This window comes from Eurytemora carolleeae, unplaced genomic scaffold (assembly GCF_000591075.1).
Source record: "Eurytemora carolleeae unplaced genomic scaffold, Eaff_2.0 scaffold784, whole genome shotgun sequence".
In the NCBI taxonomy this organism is placed as follows: Eukaryota; Metazoa; Arthropoda; class Copepoda; order Calanoida; family Temoridae; genus Eurytemora; species Eurytemora carolleeae.
The window spans coordinates 1-16738 of NW_019396758.1; the positions used below are offsets into that span (position 1 = coordinate 1).

Consider the following 16738-nt stretch of genomic DNA (forward strand, 5'->3'; position numbering starts at 1 on the left):
ATAATGAATTTCGTTGAACATTAAGAAAACATCTCATCTTCAAATCTTCCAATTTCCTGTCCATGAAAAATACCAAAAAAAAATTTTCTTACAAAGCTTCGATTTTTTTTTGTCAAGAAAAAATTGAAAATTATTCATATTAAATTAAAGAATGTATCTTAAAGAAGCGTATCAAGAGAATTATCTCTTTGTCGGTAAAAGTATGTAATAAGTAAATCTACTGTCTAGAAAAATCTGTTGGACATTTTTAAAAGATTTAGATTTCTCTGACCAGGATAAATATCTAAATTGATTATTCTGAAAAATTCTGATTTGTCCTGGAAAAATTCTGTTTTGCACAAGAAAAATACTGATTTTTCCGGGGAAAAAATCTGTTTTTTTTCCAGGAAAAAGTTTGGTTGCCACGTGCAGCTCTTCGTTTGTCTGAAGCTCCCTGGGCAGAAGAACTTGAAGCAGTTGAAGAGTATCCAATCCTTCAAGATACTGATCAGGACTTACAGATTCCAGGTAGTGTAGATTCAGTTGAGGTGGATTTGCAATCCTTCAAGATTACAGATTCCAGGTAGTATATGTAGGTACAGTTTAGGCCGAAACGACATTATTGATTTGATAAAGGTATTTAATTGGTATCACTGTGAATCGAACATTGACATCTCTGCATGAACGATCCCTTAAAGCTAAGCCTCCTGTCTCTTAAACCCTATAATATCTTTTTAAACTAAGAATTTCTTTTATTTGAATTTCTGTGAAAAACGTTTTATTATTACAGGAGGGGTTGATATGTCGTGTGCCAGTCTGGACTACGATGAGTCTGATGATGATTTAAGGAAGGAAGATATCAGTTTTACAGGTGATACTATCTTCCCCCTTCCCTTTCAGTTTTACAGGTGATACTATCTCCCCCCCCCCCTCCCTTTCAGTTTTACAAGTGATGCTATCTTCCCCCCCCCTCACTTTCAGTTTTACAGGAATACCATTTTTACTCCCCCCCTTTCAGTTTTACAGGTGAAACCATTCCTTCCCTTTACAGTTTTACAGGTAATACCATGTTTACCATCCCCCCCCCTCCCTTTCAGTTTTACATTTAATAACATTATCCCCCCACACCTTTCTCCTCAGTTTTACAGTTTTAATGTAGGTCTTCATGGAAAGGAATTAAATCATTGTCATAAACGCAAATTCTCTAATCTCTATATCTCTGCAACATAAATGTGTAAAACTTTGAAGATCATTTGATTTAACAGAATTCACGGCTTGAAATATCTAAGGTCTTCGCCATTGGGTGGAAAAGTAAAAAAATTTGCTCTTTAAAACCTAATCAACATTTTTACACTAGGAGAAAAAATATGGTAAAATCTATTTTACAGTAGTATGTAACTTCTCTCAGGGTTAACTGGCATAAGGAAAATAAATAAAATGTTTAGAAAACCATTTTAAATTTTTTAATCCCTTTATGATTTTTGTGGAACATTAAAAAATTATAGAAGTTTTTAGCAAAAAGAATCTTGATGTTATTTCTCATCAGTGCTTACAAGTTACAAAGATATTTTGACAATGATTCACATATATCTTTACACACAAAAGCGTATTGCATATTAAACTTCTCCTTCTTGTTTAATTCTCAAAATTAGATTTTAGAAAAACTTATTTCTCAAATTATCTCTATTATTGTTACTGTTTAACAATGGTTAAAACAGAAAATATAATAAAGAAAATAAAAGATAATTTTCCAAAAATTAATATTGTTTCTGAAACATGATATCTATATAAAAAGTACATAGATAGATACATTAAAAAAAACATTTTTGTTGTATTTACGACATAAACTCATAATTTAGTCATTGAACTACATTTAGCCTATGACCCTTCCAAAATTAAAAGTTACAATTTTTTAAAATATACAATTTCACAACCGAAAAGACAGAGTCCGAATTTAATGAATTTGAGCCACGTCTCAAATCCGCCAAAACCGGTTTCAATTGAGCGCCGGCTTAAATCCTTAAACAATCAATTAAATTTTAAAGGGAACCAATTATATTTGAGCCGTGTCTCATATTTAAGCCGCGGTTCAAATTCTTTAAATTGGGCCTCAGGTTACATTGCACGTCTTTTACTAGCAAACTCCAACTTAAAAAAAAAATTTAATTTTTCGTTTATATTAAATTTAGTCAAATGAACATAAAACACAGCAAATGTGCAGTGTTCACAGACCCGTTTCAGTTAATTAAGTTTATTTGCAAGCCAATGGTAAAATTATTTAATTTAGAACACCAACATTCAATATAGGTTGCATACTCCACAGTTTTATTGGTCCCGGTGTATTAACTTGAAATCTTTGAAAATGATTTTAGGAGAATCTGAATCTGGTTTAACAGTCTCTAGATCAATCTCCTTGGATGCTGGAGCCCTTGCAGGTCGAAAAAAAAATATTTTTATTATTTTGTAAAAAGTAAATTTTGTTAATTATGTCCACAGTTCCCTATTAAAGTCAAACAAACGATTAAATTTCATCGGACGAGGAAAGGAGTTATTGCATTGCACCTTTGTATTTTCTGCAGGGTGTCTTAATAAACATGGGAAGTGAGAGACGAAAAGAAGGTCGTCATTGATTTCTGATATTAAATAAATGGCAAAGAAAGTATAAAAATGAGGCTGTACGTCTGACGAGCTTTTCATCAAATAAATTGAAATTTGTACTTATTTTGCAATATCTCCATATATTTTGAAGATACAAAATGGTTGATAACATTTTGAAAATCTAGAGACCTGGCGTTTTCATATATTAGATGAATAAGCTAAAATACTGCAATAATTGTGTTTATGAAAACATGACGCCTGGATCGATGACGATATACAACTTGTCGTCACTGAATTCCTATGTTTATTTGGACACCCTGTTTCTAGGCGAATTGTTGAAACGAAGCAGTACTTCTATATCCCGTGGGAGTAACAACAGCTCCGTAGAACCCGGTCTTGGTCGAGCTTACTCAGAGGGGGGACCTTGTTCAGCTCCTGGGTCCCCTAGGTAGATATATCCTAAGTGAACTGAGACCGAATTTAAAGAATTTAAACCACATCTATGAACTGTCCAAAACCGGTTCCAATTGAGCGCCAGCTCAAGTCTCGAACACAATTTTAGTGGAACCAACCATGTTTGAGCCGCGCCTTAAATTTGAGACGCGGCTCAAATTCTTTAAATTCGGTCTTAGGGAACTTTAGAAGTGGATACCCTTAATCCCGATTGCTTAATTTGAATATCCAATGTGGTGTGTGGACACTTATAATTCACTCTTTTTCTTTCTTTTTGGATATTCCTGAACAGATTCCGACCAAGGAGAGTTATCTCTTTAAATGGCGCGAAAGATTTCAAATTTCCCGTCTTCTGATTGGCTGTTCGGATGTCTTCATACGCCACTCTATTGGTTGAATATTACACAGTTTTCAGGGTAGAAACTAAAAATTAAATTAATCTTGAAATTGATCAACAGAGGAGATCAAGCATTGATCTCAATATTCACAATTCTAATGTTTTCAGTTCTGAGCTGGGAACTTATGAATGTTGGATATCGGGATTAATGCTTGATCCACTCTTTTTTCTTAATCTCCAGATTAAAAAAGGCTTGTTCACCTCTTGTTATTAATCTCCAGATTAATTAACCGAACGGGATTAAGGATATCCCATTCTAAAGTTTTCAGTTCTGGTCCCCTAGGTAGATATATTCTATATATTGGTCCCGATTTTGGATAAATGCAAAGCTAACAATAATGATCACATTTGACCCGGTATTTGTCGTCTTTTTTCCCAAGAAACCATGTAACGTTATGTAAATTTAAGTAGCATATACGTTAGAGTATTTTCTCGTTAGTGAATTGTTAAAATTAACATTTAAAATACTCAAAAAAATTATTCTAAATTTGCATGTGTCCCACTGCAATATGGATGATGGATATATTCATTTTGCAGACTTAAAAGTTACAGGGGTACCTACAAATGACAAGACTGTAAAGCCGACCCAAAACTCGTAAAATATGACAATTTGAAGGTTGATTTTTGGTTTCTGTATTCAAGTGTGTATTTTGATGGTTTACCAACTGATCAAAAAAGCCAGTTTTGGCCCCCAAAGAACCCTGAATGCAAGAAAACAGACTAAACAAATGCCGTAGAACCGTCTATAAAGTCTCATTCTTTGTGAGTAACCCCGTTCAAGTAAACACTTGTACACGGGTTCATCTTTTATTGTTTAGATCCTTACCAGCCACACCTCACAAATATAAGAAAGGAGATATTGTGTCTACGCCCTCAGGAACACAATATATAAACTCATCATTTTTTAAAAATAATTAAAATATTAGAATTCAAGTTTTTTAGCAATAAATCCAAGTTGAATATTGCTGTGGTTACAGGTATTCGGAAAAAGTTTAATGGAAAGCAGTGGAGAAGACTTTGCTCAAAGGAAGGTTGTTCAAAGGAATCCCAAAGGCGAGGTTATTGCTCCCGCCACTTGAGTCTCAAGGGCAAGGTGTACGGTCAAAACTCAACCCTTGCTACCAACACCTATGCCGGAACAACGCTAATTATTGGCAGCCCAGGGTTAGATTTAACCTCAACCCCTCTAGGTCAATCCACGCCACTTTCTACCCAAAGGAGTCTTTCATTATCTACGGAGGAAAATGATGCTGCTAAAATGGAGGCAGCAAACCTTCTTGTATCCTTGTCTGGATCCCGTAGTTCTACTCCAGCAGGATGCTTCTCCCCAAACAATGCTCAGCCAAGTCCATCGCTGCGAACCATGACAAGTCCTAAATCCTTACCAGGTTCCCACCATAATATGTTCCTACCCATTGTCACCCCCGGACATCAGATGCTAGATCCAAGATGGAGATCTCCTGCCATAACAACAGCCTCCCCTATTCCCACAAGCTTTATTGCTAAACCGGGGCATGGGCTGATCCGACCTGAGCTTGTTCGGCCGATGAAGATAACAAAGATACTGCCTCCTGCTCCTATTCAAACATCTACTGAGATTATAAGGCTAAACTCCAGCCAAGCAGACAAGATCATTGTATCAATGATACCTGCCACTCAGATTTCATCTCCATCAACCCAGATCAGAACAAGTTTTGGATTAAAGAGCAATTCACTAGTTACCATGAGCTCCATCCCTGCAACCCCCAATGCTATCCCCATGACAACTTTTCTGAGTGGTCAAAGCGTAATCAACCCGCAGACCATCACTGTAATACCAGTAACAGGGACTCTTCCTGGTAAACCTCCAGATCTACCCAACAGTACAGCAGCCAATACGGTTTACTATGTTATACCGCAGAAGGGTATAAACATTGCACGTCCCATGCTACCTGTGTTGAGTACAGGAATGAACGGTCCACAGGACCAGGACAAGTCAGTAGCAATTCACATTCCAGACAGGGGCACCAATGACCCCAATAATGGCAGCTCTATGCCCCTGCTCATCAAAACAGGGGCGTCACAAATTGTTCAGAATCCTGTTGCAAGCTCTGGGACTCAGCTTGTTGTTCTCTCCAATGGTTCCATTTCATCTGGAAATCCCCCAAACCCCACAGCGCTACTGCCAGTAATAACAGTGGCAAAGGCAGTAGCGTCAACACCAGCCACAATAACAACTAAGGTAACAGAAAACACCTTAAACTGGGAACTTTTGTATTGGATATATATAGTCCTCTCCCTTGATGTTGATATCCACTATGGACACTTTAATTAGAGGGTCTTTAAAAACAAGCCCTTTCCATATTTTCAATTTAGATTTCCTCCCCTGATCAATGATCAAGCTCCCTTCAACCACTGACTGGGTAACGTTTACTAGATATGAATAAAGATTAAATTAATTCAAAGATCAACAAAATATTGAGATCAAGCATTGGTCTCGATATCCACAATACAAGGGTTCCCAGGTCGAAGAACATATTTAAAGGGAAAATGACAGTTTATGAAAAGAAAATGGACTCTAAAAAAGTCAAATTTAAATCAGATGGAGTTCTTAGATATTTTAGAGGTTCAGACTATTACTAAACCATTCTCATTAAAAAGACTTTTAGACATTTAGTTATCGGTTTTAAGATATTTATTTAAAGTTTTGTAGTTTAAAAAAATGTTTAATATTTATTAATGTTTGTTGCACATTTTTCCGGTTTTTTAATAGTAATTAGTTGGTCTGATTGATTTGGGTTTCTTCTTAGAATAAAATAATTAAACTTTAAATTGCCATGAACTTGTTTAAAGGAAATTTAAAATAATCTATAATCATATGAAAGTGACTTTTTGAAAAAAGAAACAATTGGTTGTAATTATTCCAACTGATATATTTTCCAGGTTGAGAAATTAGAGGATCCTGGAACTAACTCTACCCTTACAGTTTACCCCTGGCATTCTCTAGTACCATTCATCACCACAGCAAACCCAACAGGTAGGGCACTATGGACTAGAGTCAATTTAACTTCGAACCAGACCAACCCCTTGTACCAGGCTTACTGACGCAGGGCATGTACTGGCCCAACGCCCTGTACCAGTCTTACTGACGCAGGGCAAGTACATGGACCAACCCCTTCTACTGGCCTTACTGACGCAGGGCATGTACTGGACCAACCCCCTATACCAGCCTTACTGATGCAGGGCAAGTACTGGACCAACCCCCTGTACCAACCTTACTGACGCAGGACAAGTACCGGACCAACCCCCTGTACCGGCCTTACTGACGTAGGGCAAGTACCGGACCAACCCCCTGTACCAACCTTTCTGACGTAGGGCAAGTACCGGACCAACCTCCTGTACCGGCCTTACTGATGCAGGGCAAGTACCGGACCAACCCCTTATACCATCCTTACTGACCCAGGGAAAGTAGCAAGTACCAGACCAACCCTATCTTATGCCGGCTCGGTTTCAACTTTAATAGCGCGGCCAAACTTTTTACAGTACATAGCCTATCATTGGCCTATATTTGATATTCCCCACTAGCTTAGTTTAGTGTAAGGTAAGGATCGTTTACACTAGTCGATAAAATGAACTGCAGAGTAATCTTTATTTTTTATTTTTTCTCGTTTCGTTACAAAAGGTGTTGGTCAGTTTTGGGTTTAGACCGAACCTTCGTTAACGACATATACCTTTACAATAGAATGTCAAAAAATATATTAAAAAAAAAATAACAAAGTCGGAATATCGGTCACAAGCATTAAAAACATATACATATATATTAATAAGTTTCTCTTAGTGCAGAATCTTTAAAAGAATTATAGCGTACACAATTCAAATTTAATTGTGGAAACATTTAGAAAAACGATTGCTTTCAATATGGACGTTTCGTTTCCTGATTTTTAAAAGATCAAACAAACATTTCGTTAAACGAAGGGATAGTTTTAAAAAAGAAACATCAAAAACGAAACGAAAAGCTATAGTTTTTTTGCTTGTTTTTATAATTAATTAACAATCTTACCTTTAGGAACCATCTCCAGCCCCTTGAATAACCACAGGGGCTCCAACAGCTCTAATCCCTCCAACTACCAGGAGGGTGGAGGAGGACCTGGAAAACCTCCTCCGAAAGCCTTGGATAAGGATGGAAGTATGGAGGGAAGTAATGGATCTGGTAGAGGAGACAATGATGTCCCTCCCTCTCCTGGGGGTAGTTCGGTTGAGGGAGAGGAGGATGTTTTCTTTCATGACAATGCACTTCCTTCACCAACCAACCATACTGAAGGAAAACTGATTTACAATTTAAAATATTAGTTTCTTAAAGGGACTGTAAGCGTGAAGTGTGCATGCAAAGATGTTGATGACCTGTTTACAACGGTGCCCTTTAAAGCTTTGTCTGATAAAGTATGATTTAGATATTAATGTTAACAATTTTGAAAATTGATTATTTTCAATTATGGTTTACAAAATTGACTTGCGAATTTCTACTGCTGGGAAAACATATGGAACTGATCAAATTTACCTTCTTTATTCCTAGAAAAACGACATTATTGATCAGATAGCGGTTTTAAGGGTATCCCTGTGAATCGGGCATTACCGTCTTTGCAAGGACGCGGTTACTTGAAATTAATTTAAAGTGACATTTAGCGCGATCTACATTTATAATAAAGATATCCTTTAATATCGTTTAACTTGGTTCCCATCAAAAGTTATGGAGCACAAAGAAAAGGAAGTTGACAGAAATAATCCCTTTTTTATCTCCAACTCAATGATAAAAATCTGCTTTTGCCCTTTTTTTTTGGAAAGGGGCAAAGGAGTTTATACGCACATGCCGCGTAGAATTACAAGAAAAAAAGAGAGTCCCCTAGCCTGTCCTAGTCGCGGGCTTGGCCCAGAAAGTGCCTTAACCTCACCTAACCCTAAATTATGTGCTAATCTCTCTCTTTCTTGTAATTCAACGAGGCAAACGCGCGTAACTCCTTTAGGCAACTGCCTTTTTTACGAAGTTTTTGTGTTGAAAATGCATTAAAAAAGTAAGAAAATATTATTTTTTTAAAAATCATACTTAAGAATAAAAACGAAAATGATATGGTTTTTAAATATCGCAAAAAATCCATTAAGATGCTTTAAAACTTTTCTAAAAACTGATAACATATGCTAATGAACTTTAAGTAAAATTTTTTTAAATGACAAAAATTAAAAATAAATCTGGTTTTAGGCGGCGCTTCTGCAGGCAAACTGGGCCGAATTCGTCGACCAATGAATGCATTTATGATTTTCAGTAAACGACATCGACCCCTGGTTCATCAAAAACATCCAAACCAAGACAACAGGTAATTCATAATTTTTTACTTCAATAAATTTCATTATTTTGAATATTTTAATTTCAATCCGGACTTAATAACTTAAAAAATAAATCATTATATGGAGTTTCTAGAATTAAGGAACTAAACTGTTCACTATTTTGTTTTATTGGTTTTGTAAATAAAGAAATAAGTTTACAGTTTACAGTTACAGGGAACACAAAATGGGTAATTAAGTTAAATGGTTAATGCGTAAGTTTTGTAAATTTTCCTACCATTTGTGAGTTGCCCTTTAGCTTAGAGTTTTGCGCATTTTAATCAAATTAAGTACCGACCTAAAAAAGAAAGAATTTTTTTAAAAGCTATATTAAAATAATTTTAACCATTTCCATCCTAGAACTGTTTCGAAGATACTGGGTGAATGGTGGTATGCTCTAGGGAACCAGGAAAAACAAAAATATCACGATCTGGCCCATCAGGTCAAAGAAGCACATTTTAAGGTAAAAAACATTATTTTTTTAATGTTGATCAGTAATCGCTTTTGTATTTATTTTAGTCAATTATTACAAAATTCTTTCAATTGAAACTTAACTATTTCAATTATTTGGATGTAAAGACGATGCTTGTGTCCCTGTGTGTCAATTATAGCCGAAGTAATAGCTTGTTTGATATCTACGCTTGTGTCCCTGTGCGGCTTTTAGAGCCGAAGTAATAGCTTGCTTGAAAGCTGCGCTTGTGTCCCTGTGTGGCATTTAGAGCCAAAGTAATAGCTTGTTTGATAGCTACGCTTGTGTCCCTGTGTGGCATTTAGAGCCTGATTTATAGCTTGTTGATAGCTAAGCTTGTGTCCCTGTGTGGCATTTAGAGCCAGGTGGGTTGATTTATAGCTAGTTGAAAGCTGAGCTTGTGTCCCTGTGTGGCTTTTATAGAGCCAGGTGGGTTGTGTCCTTGGGTAGCGGACTGGTTGTGCCTGGACTGATACAGTTTTGAGAGTACAGCATTTACTACAGGGTGTCCAATCACATCTCATGAACCCTTGGACCGGTTTACTCCAAATTGTGATAAGAGAGCTCAGTAGAACCAGGGGCACATTCTCAACCTGGTTTAAAACTTCTAAGCTGAGTGGGTTAACTTGTATTGGGAAAACTCCTGGCAATGCTGGGTTCCCAAGCTAGACTTACACAAGCTTTAGACCTCGATATGTCAACCACATAGGAAAATTTAAGAGGAAGAACCCGAAGAAACTTATGTCCAATTCTTAATCTTTTTAATTAAAAAGATTTTATTTGATTTTTATCAGGCGCATCCTGAGTGGAAATGGTGCAGTAAGGATAGAAGAAAATCCTCAAGTTCCAAATCTGATAATGGACAGGGGGATGAGGGGGCGGGGGAATGGGAGGGCAGGAGGAGAGATGAGGAAGGGAAAAGGGAAGATGAAGGTGAAGGAAGGCTGGAAGAAGACAGGGATTTTGAGGATTTAAAATGCAGGGAAAAGGTATCAGACGCAGACACAGACATAGGTAATATTTTTAAATATTTGAATCTATGTATAAAGTTGTAATCTCTGTTTGTTTGTTTGTATGTCCGATCATAACTCGATGAGTCACTGTCCAACTTGGGAACTAGTTGTAACCACAGAAACGTTCTTAGCTTGGTTTTAACGTCGTAAATTGGGGTGGTCGACTTTTTTTAAAATCTAATATTTTATGGCAGTAAATTGAAAAATATATTTTCTTTTTAATTTCTAATATCATTCAAAAAAGATTTCATTGAAATATTTTGTTCATTTTTGTTGTTGCAAGTATATTTTTCTTTGTCGTAGTGTAAANTTATTTTATTATTGTTCGTTTTTTTAACATAAAACATTTTATGAAATAGAGTCAGAGTCGGAACAATGGCACCAGAAATCTAATAATAGCCTCGTGCAAACTATACGACCAGCATTCCAGGTATATAATCATAACCAGACTCGGGCAAACTATACGTCCAGCTTTCCATGTATATAATCATAACCAGACTCGGACAAACTATACGTCCAGCTTTCCAGGTATATAATCATAACCAGACTCGGGCAACGTATACGTCCAGCTTTCCAGGTATATAATCATAAACAGACTCAGACAAACTATACGTCCAGCATTCCAGGTATATAATCATGACCAGACTCGGGCAAACTATGCGTCTGCAGCTTTCCAGGTATATAATCATAAAAAGACTCGTGCAAACAATATGTTTAGCTTTCTAGGTATATAATCATAACCAGACTCGGGCAAATTATACGTTCAGCTTTCCAGGTATATAATCATAACCAGACTCGGGTAAACTATGCGTCCAGCTTTCCAGGTATATAATCATAAACAGACTCGGGCAAATTATAAATTAAGCTTTCCAGGTATATAATCATGATTCCGAAATCATAGATAAGAAATTTTATCGATAGGATATTTCATAGATAGATATTTCATAGACAGGATACTTCATATATAGGATATTTCATAGATAGGGTATTTCATAGACAGGATATTTCATAGACAGGATACTTCATAGATAGGATATTTCATAGATAGGATATTTCATCGATAGGGTATTTCATGGATAGGATATCTCTAATCATAGATAAGAAATTTCATCGATAGGATATTTCATAGATAGATATTTCATAGACAGGATACTTCATATATAGGATACTTCATAGATAGGGTATTTTATAGACAGGATATTTCATAGACAGGATACTTCATAGGATATTTCAAAGATAGGATATTTCATCGATAGGATATTTCATGGATAGGATATCTCTTAAAAGATGAACATTTGGGTGTATGTGGATTTTTTTTGCACAGAATCCACAGAACGTAACACAAACGATAAAAAATGATATTTTTTCCAGATTCAGCAAAACTGTGAAACTGATGGAGTGAAGTTGAATCGGTCCTTAAACAAACCCTTTCATCCTTCAGGGTCAGGGGCATTCAAACAGATGCCAGCCAAGTCTGAGGTTGGTAACATTCACTTTATTTACTTTTTTGGTATAGACGCAACTGATATTATTTGTAAGGGGGGGGGATNTACTTTCATGATGACATAAAATTTTAAACAAAATTTTTTAGAATTTCAAAGAAAGAAACTTTGATAAAATCTTCGCCATGTCTTCATTTTTATCGTTCTTTTAAATTAAAGTTGCGCATTTGTTTGTGAAGGGATACTATTAACACAAATAATGGGATGTCAATGACGACCTGAACAACCTAAAAATATAAATATAACATAAGGGTTTCTGTCGTATTTTTTAAGTTATATTAAAATCCCGTAAACAATGATAAAATTAACATTGGTAAAGAAAAAAGACTAAATAAATTTTGCATAGTCGTCGTTGCAGTCTCATCCTTTGATTGTAACCCGTGTCCCGTATATTTCCACAGAAATAATCAAGTCTGTAATTCTAATAATTTTGCTAACTTCAAGTTTAAAAAAAAATAAGTAAAAATCTCGAGTAAACCGCATTTTTTTCAACTAGCATTGTTTAATCGATTCATTGTTTTCTTTAGGATCCAGTTCTCTTAGGAGAGCATGGTTTAAGCAGTTCACAAAGTAAAGCCGGACAATTTATTATCATCACACAGGTTCAGGAATCACAAGGGAAGAAATCCACAAATCTACCAACAACAATATCTACTGGCGGCCATTTTAACAATATGGCGCCCAGTGGGCAATTCATAAATGTTCAGAATGGCGGACAGTTGGTTAATATATCAACCAGTGGACAATTTACAACACTGACAAACGGCGGACAGTATACAACAGTGTCCAATGGCGGACAGTTGTCAGCTGTGTCTAACGGTGGACGTTTTACAATTGCATCAATAGCCGGAAATGCGCCAAATTCAAAAATGAAATCAACAAATGGTTCGGCAATGCAGGAACATGAAAAAAATTTGGAGACATTCGAAGAAATTAACAGTAATTCTTCAATAAAAGTTAACACTTGTAACACAGGTAGGTTTTTTATTTGCTATGTAATATTAATATTATATTCTCAACAAATATAATTTTTTTTTACAAATTTTATTTAAATTTTTGTCGGTCAAAGCCAATTTTCAAAAATATACTTGACGTTTTTAATGAAACAAAAATTCATATTTTCATTGTTCAGTTGAAGGAGATAAAGATGTACAAAGCTCCGGAGTAAATCCTTTAAATTCTAAAAAATGTCGAACCATGCCTCCACCATTAGTTAACTTACCCAAAGATGACATTGACCTGGAGGACAAATTCATCCTCGGTCCTACTCCTGCCATGAGAACAAAAACCCCGTCCTCCCCCTCTGTGCCCTCGACCCCAACAACTCCGACAATGAAGAGGTTCTTCCGCAAGGCGACCAAGGAAGACGGAATGGACAAGGTTTTGGAAACTGTAAATTTTCAGGAGAAGTTTTCCTCTCTCCCAGAGTTTAAACCGAGTTCCACTGGAGTCTCACTCCCCTCCTCCCCTCAGATAACGGCAGGATATGTAAAAAAACACAAACTCTTAGATGATGATCTAGGAAGTGACGCCACGGCAACTCCTCGTACACCACGAACCCCAATAACATGTTCAAGTACACCTCACAGTACACCGCACAGTTTACAGCTGACTGGAACTACTTTCTTTGGACCAGATTTTAATCCTGAGACATTTAAAGGAGAGTACGAGCATAATACCAGTTCTCCTAGAACCCCAGGAGGGGGAGCATCTCTTCGACGAACCCTTGACGGTCGTCGTCAGCTTGTTATGGAACTTTTTCATGAAGAGGTGTCATTTTTAAATTTATATAATACCATTAGATTTTTCACCTTTTTTAAAATATACTTTAAATTTAAAGGGGCTGTCAATATAATTTCAAGTTACATTCCATAGAGGGCCATTTTCGTTTACAACGGCGATCTTATAGAAACCCCACAATAGAAAATAATCAGTTTTGAAAAAGAAAATCATGGTCATTTCAATCATCTTTGATCAGGAAAAAGCTTTGTAAGAACCTTTATTAATTAAACATGCCACTCTAAAAATGGAAGGCCACTTGAAATTACGTCTAAGACTTTTCAATAGACAATTAATTTGGTTTTAATTTAATATTTTTCATTTTAGGGCCTTTTTCCCTCAAACGCCGCAACAGCTGTTTTCCAAACCAAACATGCTGATCTTTTCCCCAACAAACTTTGCCTTCAACTGAAAATCCGCGAAGTGAGACAAAAATTAATGGCGGCAAATAGTAGCGGAAGCAAGCAAGAAAGCGTGTCAGCTGTTTCAGTTTCTAAAATGGACGGCATTCAACAAAACCTGGTGAACAATACTGCTAGTGTGACAAGTCCCAGTGTAAACTAGAAGTAGACAAATTACATCCTAAGTTAGAAACCATTGTATAAATCTATATATTAATAATTTAGATCAGAAATATTTATCGTACAGCGACACAACGTCTTTAAAATACATGGTCATTGTTCATTGCCGATCAAGGTACAGTCGGAGTCGTACATATCAATACAATAAAGACATAAAAACGACTTTCGATACTAATTTTGATTTATAACCACATTGATTGATACACATACACATGGAAACAAAGAGCCGTCAATTAACAGTTTCTTTTTGTTTACATATAAACTTGTAATTTTAAAAATCTTGTTTGAAATCAAAACTTAAATAGAAAAGTCGTCTTCATAATATTGATATAAACGCCGACTACCTCATAAAACAATGTGCGATGGTAGTTTTATAAAATAAATTTTAAAAAACAGCCACAATAGTTCTTTATATAATTTTGGAATCGCAAAAAAAAAGCACACGAACCACTTGATTATCCAATTTAAAAGTAATTCAGTCAGAGTCGTTTTTTGAAAAATAAGTATATCGGAGAGTCTTAGTAAATAGCTGGATATCATTTTTATCTTTGCAATCTGATGCCATAGACCTTTTATATTTTAAACTATGAATTCTGGTAAATCAACTGTTTGAGGCCAGTCTTCGGTTCAGATGTTAAAAAAAAGTTTTATTTTTGATTAAAAATTTTTTTAAATTAAGGTTAAAGACATAACTTAAGTTCCCTGTTTATTAAGACTCAATGTTTAAACAAAATTGTGTATCAAATTGTTAGAGAAAATGCCTAAAATTACATCATTTATAATCGCAGTACAAACCATAACAAACCTTTGTATTTGTAAACATCCATTAGACCATATCAAGCAATGCAGTAGAGTACCAGTATATAAAGTGCCCAGGTTTTGGCCTAATTCATGCAATAACAACTCTACCTTTTTTAATCTTCATAGTTGGGTACGTTTTCTGTACCTTAAATATTAAAATATACTGTCGGATTTTTCAAAGTCATAAATTTTAAATCATAAATACTTTCTAAAGAATAAAAAAATATAGGAAAAGTCCTTATCCTTAGAAAATTTTAAATTTAAATTTTAAATTTTAAATATGAATTAACTTGTACATACATATGTTTAAATGGATTACACATTTTGGTTATTTAAACAGGTTCGAGGGGTGTAAATATTCTGTAAAAAAATACTTCTAAGATAATATTGATAGATATATTTAAAAACAATTATGATATGTGCATAAGAATTAAAAGTTACAATTTTTTAAAGACGCTCACTAGAAAATTATATCTTTATAACCCTTATCAAAATTATGAAATATTATACAAAGTAAACAAACCCCTCTCTCCCCCGTGATTTTATAGAGATAGTATTAATTATATTATAAAAATAAAATATATGTTTTTGAAAAAATTCTCATGTTAATACAGAATAATGTAATAACGTTAAGGTAAGGCTAAGGCTAAGGGAAGCGTTATTTGGTTAGTTTTGAACAAATTTAACGTTATTTGGTTAGTTTTGAACAAATTTAACGTTATTTGGTTAGTTTTGAACAAATTTAACGTTATTTGGTTAGTTTTGAACAAATTTAACGGTTTTTACATTTCTTTAAGTTTGCTTTTATTATATATATTACAAGGCTACTTTTTTCACAAAACATACTGGGTCGACTCGACAATTGTAGTCCAGAGTGGAAAGTACGACTGAACAAATATACAGCACATGTTGTACCGGCTTGGATTCATTCATCTTTTAGAGTCAAATCAAGTTTTATTGACACCTGCGCATAATTCTCAGTGTGTCAATCGATTTAGAAGTTGAAAATGAAACAGACCACTCTTTGGAAAGCCCAAGAAAATGCTGAAAGTTTAGTCTTTAGGGTGGAGCTCTCCATGGAGAGCAAAACGTAAAACCTCTTCTCTGTTTGGCTTTCAGGCTTTCAACTTTGTTTATTTAGGCCTCAATAGGTTACCAGCTAAAGACTATATTAGTCTAATTGAACCTTGTGGGAGGTTAAACCATATTTAAATAATTGTTAAAGATATTAAGTGTGATGGGGAGACAGCAATCTCTTCTAGTGTGGTTAATCATAAGGAATAATTGTAAAATTTTGTTTTTATTTTTTTATTCTTATGGATGTTTTTAGTTAGCTACACAGGGTATCCCACTAATCCCACGAAACCTGTCAGTTGGTAAATAGTTTAGAATGTCTTCATCCATAATTTGTTAAGTTGTTTAATACCAAAGACAATAATTAAAATATTATTTAGGAGTTATGTTATAGTAAAATTAACTTCAAAATGAAATATATTTGAGCAAAATAAACTGCAAAAAGCTTTTATTATCTGATACAGTGTATGGAAGACGACATTTAAAACTATTTACCAACTGTTATATTTCGTGGGACACCCTGTAGATATTAAAAGTTACAATTTAAAAAAACTAGTGTTGAACTATGGCCGGTATTCTGTATGAAAATGCCTGAAAATACAGATGAAAAAGTTGCAGAAATATTTTCAAAATTAGGGAGCAACTTGTTAAAAACATTTAAGATATTGGTACTTGTTTAATTAGATATATATGTTCTGTATTGATGTGTTTTGATTTGAAAGTTTTTTAATATGTTT

General features: G+C 34.9%; 1 protein-coding gene across 1 annotated transcript; it reads left to right on the top strand.

The window, feature by feature from the left end:
• Window positions 1-386: 386 nt before the first annotated feature.
• Window positions 387-14198, top strand: LOC111708296 (protein capicua homolog; the record flags this gene model as incomplete). The annotated part of the gene is made up of 16 exons (XM_023481627.1): window positions 387-507; window positions 770-850; window positions 2352-2414; window positions 2905-3025; window positions 4246-4304; window positions 4405-5648; window positions 6350-6443; window positions 7473-7727; window positions 8661-8775; window positions 9143-9245; window positions 10046-10265; window positions 10624-10694; window positions 11636-11743; window positions 12294-12741; window positions 12899-13536; window positions 13873-14198. Coding segments are annotated over 16 exons (3978 nt in total), but the record flags the coding sequence as incomplete, so codon positions are not given.
• Between the last annotated feature and the right edge of the window lie 2540 nt (window positions 14199-16738).